We start from the raw sequence: 10,101 nt of genomic DNA, 5'->3' as shown, positions 1-10,101 counted from the left end.
TTCATGGAATTGTTGGGAGACGGCATGCGGGGAGGCGGGAGGGCTTCTCGCCGGGAGTCATGCAGCCTCCCACCGACCACGGCGCACGCTGGTCTGACCGGTCCTTTTCCTGCCCTGACCTCGGGCTTCATCCAGGTGGCAGGGGCTGGGTCACCGGGCACGCAGATGGGAGCCTTCTGGAATTGTTGGGAGACAGCATGCGGTGAGGCGGGAGGGCTTCTCGCCGGGAGTCATGCAGCCTCCCACCAACCACGGCGCACTCTGGTCTGAGCGGTCCTTTTCCTGTGCCTCCTTCCAGCCCCTGGGAATGCTGGATTCCAGGTTTCCTTCTCAAGGAAAGATGGGAGAGTCCTCGTTTTGTTTTGTATTTTTTGCCAAGATTAAAAAGGCCTTCCAGTTCAACTCCTAGACACGGAGGTTCAGAGAGTGGCAGGACTGGGGCTGAGGCCAGATTTCAGATCTGCCTCCTCCCACAAAGCCCTCCCTAGTCTCAGAACGACAAGGCATTGAATCTCACAGCCTGGGGTGTGGCTGGGGGGGTCATGTCTGGGTCTCTGTTTCAGCGACGTGGCTGTGGAACTGCCCTTCACTCTAATGCACCCCAAGCCCAAAGAGGAGCCCCCCCATCGGGAAGGTGAGCAGCATGTGTGGGCTACTGGGCGGGAGACCCCTCCTTCCCCTCCCTGCAGGGTAGCTTTCACCGGTGTCACCTTTTCCAGCTTCCCGTGATCTTTCGTGGGGCCCACACCCCGTTTGCTCTGACAGTACAAGGAGACAGTGAAGCCCAGCTCATGTTCCCCATGAGAGACAGAGGCTGGGGGTGGAAGATGGAGCTCTCTGGCCACGCTTTGAGCTCCTAGCTTGCACCAGGGCTGGTGGGGTTCCACATGGGAGGAGGGGAAGGGGCTGCATGAATAAGGTGGCCCCTGGATACACCAGTCCCATCATTTTTTCCCACGATACTGGTACTAGATTAGTCATATTTCACTGGATCTAAGACCGTTTCGGGTGAAAGAGACAGCATTATAGTATGACTACCAAGAAAGACGATGCTCCCTCAGTTAAACTGTGATGTCATGGATCATAACACACACCGCAAGTTCAGAGATGTTCAGCGTGAACACAAATGGTGGCCTTAGAGTTAGTCAATGTCACATATGTAGGAAACGAATCTCAGTCATGCTGGAGGTTTGTCAAAAGGCACAGGGACTCCGGGGCTTTCCTGCTCTGGGGGCCGTGGGCTCCAGGCCTTCCCCACCTTTACAATGGTTGTGGGTGTTTCAGGGCCAGGGATGAGCCCCCCTTCTCCATCTCCCTTCTTCCTTCACCCTCCCCATCCCAATCTGGTCATCTTGGGGTGGGGGCCTGTGTCCACTCGTCCTCACACCTACCTACTCACTAACCCCCAGGCACCCTGCCCACCCTGTGTTTAGTTCCAGAGAACGAGGCTCCAGTAGATACCAATCTCATAGAACTTGACACGAAGTAAGCCAAATCCCATGGGCGGATGTCTGGGGAGTGGGGGCGGGGGGTCATATATTCTTATTAACCCCTGAGGAGCAGCTGGTCTAACCCCGTCTGCTGAGAGCCACCTCTGCTCGCCTCTTCAGCAATCCGCTTGCCTGCATGTGATTTGAAGGACCCTCCGTGCCTGTTCCTCTTCCTCCTGCCTTGGTGGGGTCTGTCTTCCTCCCTCGTCCTTGCACGTCCGTCCGTCCGTCAGTGCGTCCATCCGTCCACCAGCGCCTGCTCGGCTCACACAGGGCTGGTTGGTGGCCCTGGGCTCGCTCTCCTGCCCTGCCTGCACGCACCCTGTGAACCAGGCTGTGGGGTGGGAAGGGTCTGGGGGCTTGTTGCTTCTGACTCCAGAGGTCCCACTGATGCAGATCCCCTGCAATCAAAAGCCATTGTATCCACAGACAGGGCCAGAGTGGAAGTGCTAGCCACCCCTGGGGGGCCAAGTGGCTTTCTGCAAAAGCCACCCTTCCCTTGACCCCCAGAGAGATCTGGGATTAGGGTCTCAAGTCACCCCATGAGGATGGCCCATTGCTGCTGTCTGAATTCAGTGGAGAGGGAGACTTCCGCGGAACTCTGTGTGGTCCTAAATAGACATGTTTTAAGCTGGAAGCGAACTTACTGTTCTTAGAGGCAGTTCTTGGCTGGGAAATACTCAGGCGCCCCCTGTGCCCATACACTCTCCTCTGCCACCCTCTCTTCCCTCCCCTCTCCCATTAGGAAGCTCCACTAGAATGTGAGCAGCCTCTTCCTGGAGAAGAGGCTTTGTGGCTTTTCTATTCCATTAGGCCAGACCTGCTCCTTCCTGTCCAGAAACAGGGTTACTTCCTAAGTAGTTTTTTGGGTGGGCAGGTGGGGTTTCTTGGGCTGTTCTCGGGGGATTCAGAATGTTCCATGAAAGTACTGGTGGCCTGGCCTCCACCAGGGCGGGGGGGGCGGGGGGGGGGTCATATATTCTTATTAACCCCTGAGGAGCAGCTGGTCTAACCCCGTCTGCTGAGAGCCACCTCTGCTCGCCTCTTCAGCAATCCGCTTGCCTGCATGTGATTTGAAGGACCCTCCGTGCCTGTTCCTCTTCCTCCTGCCTTGGTGGGGTCTGTCTTCCTCCCTCGTCCTTGCACGTCCGTCCGTCCGTCAGTGCGTCCATCCGTCCACCAGCGCCTGCTCGGCTCACACAGGGCTGGTTGGTGGCCCTGGGCTCGCTCTCCTGCCCTGCCTGCACGTACCCTGTGAACCAGGCTGTGGGGTGGGAAGGGTCTGGGGCTTGTTGCTTCTGACTCCAGAGGTCCCACTGATGCAGATCCCCTGCAATCAAAAGCCATTGTATCCACAGACAGGGCCAGAGTGGAAGTGCTAGCCACCCCTGGGGGGCCAAGTGGCTTTCTGCAAAAGCCACCCTTCCCTTGACCCCCAGAGAGATCTGGGATTAGGGTCTCAAGTCACCCCATGAGGATGGCCCATTGCTGCTGTCTGAATTCAGTGGAGAGGGAGACTTCCGTGGAACTCTGTGTGGTCCTAAATAGACATGTTTTAAGCTGGAAGCGAACTTACTGTTCTTAGAGGCAGTTCTTGGCTGGGAAATACTCAGGCGCCCCCTGTGCCCATACACTCTCCTCTGCCACCCTCTCTTCCCTCCCCTCTCCCATTAGGAAGCTCCACTAGAATGTGAGCAGCCTCTTCCTGGAGAAGAGGCTTTGTGGCTTTTCTATTCCATTAGGCCAGACCTGCTCCTTCCTGTCCAGAAACAGGGTTACTTCCTAAGTAGTTTTTTGGGTGGGCAGGTGGGGTTTCTTGGGCTGTTCTCGGGGGATTCAGAATGTTCCATGAAAGTACTGGTGGCCTGGCCTCCACCAAGGGAATGATACTTCCTCGGGCCACAGAACCATACTGCCCCCCACTTGACATACCCCTGACTCCTCCAGAGCTTGGTTACTGCTCCAGCCCTCAGCATGGGAGCCCAACTCTGCCCCCTCTGGCATTTTCACAACTGCCTTGAGCCCAGAGTCTAGATGTAACAGTCTCCACAGCCACGGGTGGGCGTCCGCATGTGCCCGCAGCAGGCCTCTGCCCAGGGTCAGCTCTGGAGGCCAGACCTGGGGGGCTGCAGTCCTGAGCACCGTCTGGCCAGCCGCTGAATGTGCCTGTTGTCCCTGCCCTGCAAACACGCCGCCTCTCCTCGTGTCTCCCACTAGTGACGACGACATTGTGTTTGAGGACTTTGCCCGCCAGAGACTGAAAGGCATGAAGGATGACAAGGAGGAGGAGGAGGATGGCACCGGCTCTCCGCAGCTCAATGACAGATAGACGCCGCCCTCCCCAGCGGCCCCAGGTCGACTCTCCTGCACTAGGGTGCTTCCTCATCTCCTTCCTGTCCTGGTTTCCCCTCCCTTTGTCTGTCCAGTTTCTACCAGGGGGCCCCAGTGGTCTCCCAGGTCACAGTGATGAGCCTCCGGCCAGGGTTGGCCCCACATCACCTGCCAGCAGGACCAGTGTGCCGCCTTCACCCCGATCTCTGCAGTCGCCTCCACACCCCCATGCTGACTCCCCCGATGGCCACCACACCTCCGGCCTTGGAATTTGACTCAAAATGGGGAGCAGAAGGGGAGGATGGAGCATGAGGGGTGCGATGATGGGGGGGCGTGAGGGCTCCGAGGGTGAGGATGAGGGTCAGGGCACAGAAGATGGCTGCAGTCCTGGCTCTGGCAGCTAAAGGTGTCTGCATTGAAGCCCAGGCCCCCAACCGATGGCGAGATCTCAATGCCTTTTCATAATTTGGACCCACCAAAGACTCCTCCCCATCCACCCCTGTCCCCATCCCTGTGTCTGATAGTGACATTGGCGAAGGTCTCCCGGGAATGGAGAACAGCCAGTGGGCTGACTTTCTCACCAGCAGTTACCTAGACTAAGGCAAGCTGTGGGAATGAGCCCGTATACTCCAGCACTGTCGGGATATGCCATCTCAGCTGCTCTGCATTTACGTGTTCGGACCTATCTGTATATATGTGTACAGGTGGGCAGAGTGGGGAGAGAGCCTTCAGCAAGCACCAGCCCCAGCAGAGTGAAATGCTTCCGGGGAGGTTTCCTGAAGTGGGGGCTCAATGGTGGCGATGGGGGAGATGAGAATCTGCCCTGTCCTTCCCTCTGTGAACTTAGGCCAATTACTCAGGGGAGCAAGGCTGGTGGCCCTTGTGGGTGGAGGCATCTCCCTACAGTCCTCTCTGTCAGGCCCTACAGGCTGAGCAGAGTTCCTTCTGCAGGGGAGGCAGGGGCCATTGAGATGCCTTCACCTAAAGGGAAGGAGGCCGTGGGGCGCCATGGATGCCCTTCTTACTTTGGAGAGTTGATGATCCCCTGCAGTTCCCATCAGCTGGTGTCGGTGTGATAGGTTGACAGGTGATGAGGTAGAAAGTGTTAAGAGGTGACTTTCTTGTCTGACCTTTGATGCTAGCTTGCTGTATGACCTTGAGCAAGTTCTTTCCCCTCTCTGAACCCCAGTTCTCACCTGGAAAACCATGGAATTTGACCAGATGCTCACAGAAGGCTCTCTCAACTCTGGCCTCCAATAATTTGTGAACTTTAGAGCTTCTGGTCTGGTAGGCAGAGCCAAAGCTGTTGACCAGCCAGACGGATTCATTGGACCTTGAGTGGCAGGGCCCTGCAGAGTGCCTTGTACATTCCCCAGGCCTGGGAAGGGGCCTCCTTGGGCCCTAGGGGTCACTTGTCTGCTGAGGCTTAGATGGAGGCTTGTGATAAGGCCTGCAGTACCTCCTGCCCCTGTGAATGTGGACCCCTGAGGTTTCCCAAGCAGATGTCCTGGTTAGCAGGGCAAGGGGATCTTGACTTATTTTCTGCTCCTTTCCATTTCTGTCCCAGGCTTGCCCGAAGAGTGGGACAACGCAGTTTTATTACACAGGTTGGATGGCCATGCTTTCCAGCCCACGCCTCCTGGAATGGGCTGTGCAACTCTTTTTTGTGGGGAGATTAGCTCACAAGCCTGGCTCTGCGCCCTCAGAATCTCACTAGCACTCACCCAGAGGACCCCTAGCCAGGTTAGAATCAAGTCAGCCACATGCCCTGGCCAGCCCTGAGGTCCTGGCTGCAGGTGTCCAGCCCCTATCAGAGCTGGCTGGGCAATTTACACTCATCTGGGCAGCCATGGAGTTGATGAATGCTGGATCAACTCCTGGCAAGCAGATGTTCTCCGGTGTCTTCCTCTGCAGTTTTCAGGGCTGATAAGACCCTTTGGCATTTGGACTAACCATTCCCCTCAAGCCTCTTCCCCTGTCCCTAACACATGCACCCAAAATGTTTCAGGCTAGTTCCTGGAGTTTCTTCCACCTCACCTCATGCTCACCTTTGGCACCATCCAGGACTGTCTGTCCAACCCTGCTTGAAGAGGACTGTCTTCTTGCTCCTTGAGCCAGGAGGCATAGGGCTAAGGTCAGGAGTCGGGAATTGACCTCGCCATCCTTTCCAACGATTTCTCTTTCTGTGCCCAGCACTAGAGATATCAAGATGGCTGTTCTGGCTCCTGTCCTCGGGGAGTCTGTGGTCAGGGGAAAGTTAGGGCAAGTAAGGGGGTGGGGCCATGGCTCTCAGGGCACTGTGGTTGCTGCTCTCCATGCAGCCAGGCAGGGGTCCCAGCCCCACACGGCGTGCACAGCTGTGTGAGTGGTGCACAGGTTGGATTTCAGCGCTGCTTGCCCCTTAGCCAGGCACCCTCCTCCACAGCCTCATGCTACAGCCCTATGGGACGTGCTGGCCAGAGTGTTTCCTTGGGCTTCTTCTGGAAGAGGAAGGGCCCAGGTCATCCTTCCAGGCCCCTGATCATCTCATCCCCCTAGTCTAGCCTCTAACTTGGCCAAGTGCTTCTCTGCAGGGTCCCTCTCCATTCTGTCCAGGTGAGATCCTGGAGTGAAGTGGGGGTGGGGAGCCTCACTAGGCCCCAGGCACCAGCCCACAGTATTGATTCTTCTGTGCCAAGCATTTGGGACTTTCCAATGGGCCTTGGAGGTGGCATAGAGAGACCAGTCTAGGTAGGAAGGAGGAGAATGCCTGGGGTGGAAGTCCACCACGCAGAGGGCCAGCTGGACTCTCTTGGCATTTCAAGCAAGGGCAGAATTCAATCCCATGAAGATAAAGACTGAGCTGTTTTGCTGCATCCCTGGACCTCCTTAGCCTCAAAACCTAGGGAGGTTGGAGTGTGGCCTCGGTGGGGAAATTTGCTGACATGCTGGTTTCCACATGATATGGTGAAAGGAACCCTGTCCTGGAAGTCCCTAGTGCTGCCTCAGTCCTGCTGTCACCAACCAGGTAGGTGGCCTTGGGCAGGTCATTGGCTCAGTTCGTTTAACTGTAAAATGGAACCATGACCCCTTCCCTGCCTGACTCAGGAATTGTAAGGCCCAGATGAGAAGGTATGTGCTGAGTGTTCAGTGCATTGCAGATGGCCGCACGGGGCTCGGGGGTGTGGTCCAAGGTCATGGGCAGCTGGCTGCAGGCTGAGCCCTCCTCCCACCAGTCTTTGTTTCTTGCCCCTCTGCTCCGGCAGATGTCAACCAGAACCAATTTAGCTCTGGTGACCCAGCCGAGAAGGAAATTCAGACACTATTCAGAAAGACCATGCCCAAGAGCAGTGGTCCCAGAAACCAGGACAGAAAGAGAACATGGATATTGTCAGTGATCAGGGATATCTTGGCCCGCTCCTCTCCCCCAGACTGGTGTCACCCAAGTCTTCCACTTCAGATGCCAAGAATGAGCTCTGACCCTGAGTTAGGGAGAGCCACTAGCCCCAAGGCCCAAGAAACTGATTCAACCACTGCAACATTGAAGACACCCACGGGTGTGTGGAGAGGAATTGCCTGCTCTTCCCTTCAAAGTATGAAGCCCCACCCAGGATCATGCAGCCACCACAGCTTCTTTGCAACACTTGCAAAGGCTTTGGGCCCAGAGAAAATTTGGAAGCTGAGCCCTCACTGCTCCATTCTCCAGGGGGGTTCATAGCCTAGGATTTGGGGACTGGACCTTCTCTACCCATCTGGAGGAAGTGGTTGGACCCCAATCTTGAACTCTTCTGGGGTCTGAAGAGCAGAGGCCTCTGTTCTGATATTTCTTTCTAAGCTCATAAGGACCAAAAGCAGGCTCTACCTTCATTCACACAACCCATGTTGGGCCTGAGATAGTGCCATCCCAGCCCAGGCAGCTTCAGCAAGAGGCCCTGCTGAAGGTGGAGCATCCTCCCCATCACTCTTCCAACTCATCATCCCAAAAGGGAAGTCAAAGCACAGGTCCCCAGGACCCATAATCTGTAGATGCTCTGATATAGTGGTTCGCAAACCAGGTGCCGTGGAACCCCTTGTGTTCCATAGAGCTTTGTCAGGGGCTGCTAAGGTGGGAAAATGGGGTGGAGGCAAAGGCTAGGTCTCTAGCCCTCTCCCCATTCCCACTTCCACCAGAACAACTCTGCTTTTATCTGTCTTGCCTCCTGAGGTTTCACTTTCAAACTTTCTTTTGAAAAGAACACATCAAACCACTGTTCTGAGGTTTGATCTTAGACCAGCAAGCACAGGTTTATTCTTGCTTTTCACATTGGAATGACTCCAGCACTCCAGTACGAAGTATCTGTATTGGAACTTGGTCACAGACCCAGGCCCAAACATTTGCTTATAGACACACAGACATGCACACATGCACATTGGGGGTTTTCTGGCCAACCCTCTGAAGCTCTGGCCTGCGTTTGGTTTAGGTAGGGCCTGGTGCTCAAGGAGAATGCATTTGACCCTGGCATTGGCCCATATAGCCTGGGAAGCCATGGAGTGAGGAGACATCCCTCCATCCCCCAGGACTTGTGTCTGCACCCCGTGTGACACCCCACTTCCCTGGCTCAGCTCATGGCACAACAGGGACAATTGGGGACGGGGTGAGTCAGACTCATCCTTTCATGCAAAGCAATGGGTGAGAATTCAGTTTGCATTGAAACAGGTCAATAGAGAACTTTACGGCAACAGTCTCTCTTCTGAGGGCCAGATGGCTCCAGATCCCTTCTCAGCAGCAAGTTCCCCTTGGAATTCTAGTAGGAATCTACTTCCACCTTTGTGGACAACCAAGTGTGTGGATAATAGGAGACTCTCCTGCCCTGAAAGAGGCTGCTCCCTACCCACAATCCCCTGAATTCACTCCTCACCTGCCTGCCTCTCTGCCTGAGCCCCTCACCAGGGCTCACTGGCTGGTGGGCATTCTGGTGAGATATGGGTCAGCTGTTGGCATAGAATCCTGCCAGGACACCCCCACCCATGGCATTCTAACTGTACATGTGCCACTCAGGACACAGCAAGCTACAGCATGAGGAAAGAGAGACAATGGTATATTATGTTCAGTTTGGGTGTGACCTCGGTTTCCCCATGTGCAAAATGGGGCCAGTGCCAGGCCCTGCCCATCCATAGGACTATTGCAAGAGTCCCTAGGAGATGTGGATAAGAGAGGTGGTCATACAAGGTGCTGGCTTGTGTCGGGGTGGTGCCTGGCAAATGGGGTAAGGTCCTGGCCTGCACCACACCTCAGCAGAATGTTTGGCAGCGGGAGTGTAGGCCATGCCGTCTTCCTGGGCCCTCTGCTCAGAGCTGAGGTCTAGCCTCAACCCTGGGCGGCCTGTTTCCCTACTGAGTGGGAGCCAGTGTGTGTGTGTTTCCTGCGCGTGGGGAGTGACAGTGGCTGGGATGTGTCTCCCGGTGTGTGGCCTTCTGTTATGTGATTATTTTGTGACATTCTCATTCCTGGACCACCTGCCAGGTTTCTCTGTTGTACCTGTGGCATTCCTTAATAAGAATAAGATAAGTTATTCTAGTTGATTTAACTCCAACAAGAGAAACAATGAACCCTAAGTAGGAGGCCATTAAAAGTCTGTGGTGACAGAGGGTGCTGGCTGTGCTTTTCTTTCTGTCTCATAAGCCCCTCCAGTGATGCAGACTGAGAAACTGCCCTGGGTTGGCACTGGGGGCCCATGGCTGGATTGAGTGCTTCCTTCCTGTCTGTGGCCCCACCTCTAGCCTGGTCCTTGAGTCTTCTTCCAGAAACGACCAAGAACTTTCCTCCAGCCACTTTCCTGCTATTTTCCAACTTGATGGCCCTCGGGAAGTTGCCCAACCTCTGTTCCCTCTCAGATGTCCCTGGAGTGAAATCATTTTCTCTTCTGTCTTTAGCACTACCAACGACATCAGCTGGAGTCCAACTGGAGCCCAGTCCTAGCCCTGGTTCTTATTGGGTTCTCATCTCCTGCTGTACTGGTCATTCTTGGAGTCACTTTAGTTTTCTCAGACTTACCTGCCATTGGTCTAACCGAATGCAGGGGGGGGGAGCAGGGATACTGGTGCGGAAGCATTGGTGTCCTCATAGATGATGCGCTACATGAGCTCAGAAGGAAATGCTCATGAATACGAGAGAACTTTCCTAGGAAGTGCTCTTCTCTGCAACAAGAGCATTCCTATATATAGCATGCAACTTGGATCAAAGTGTGTCCCTCTTTGTAGGACAGAGGCAGCCTATCCCTCTTGTGCCCCCTTTCAGCCAGTGGGATGACATTAACATTTA

General features: G+C 55.1%; 1 protein-coding gene across 6 annotated transcripts in view; it reads left to right on the top strand.

The window, feature by feature from the left end:
- Positions 1-9,428, top strand: part of ARRB1 (arrestin beta 1) — an 87,173-nt gene extending 77,745 nt beyond the window's left edge. For 5 of the 6 annotated variants that reach the window (XM_014590628.1, XM_014590635.2, XM_014590639.2 and 2 more), the window contains 3 exons: positions 564-634; positions 1,434-1,485; positions 3,708-9,428. In XM_014590628.1, coding sequence (XP_014446114.1) covers positions 564-634; positions 1,434-1,485; positions 3,708-3,819 — 235 coding nt within the window. In that variant the 3' untranslated portion in view covers positions 3,820-9,428. Of the gene's footprint in view, positions 1-563; positions 635-1,433; positions 1,486-1,610; positions 1,801-3,707 lie in introns of those variants that run through there. The other variant, XM_014590638.2, reaches the window with a different exon arrangement.
- The last annotated feature ends 673 nt before the right edge of the window (positions 9,429-10,101 follow it).

Source organism: Tupaia chinensis, unplaced genomic scaffold, assembly GCF_000334495.1.
Source record: "Tupaia chinensis unplaced genomic scaffold, TupChi_1.0 Scaffold000047_1, whole genome shotgun sequence".
Lineage (NCBI taxonomy): Eukaryota > Metazoa > Chordata > Mammalia > Scandentia > Tupaiidae > Tupaia > Tupaia belangeri.
This window is presented reverse-complemented; position numbering and strand designations above follow the sequence as displayed.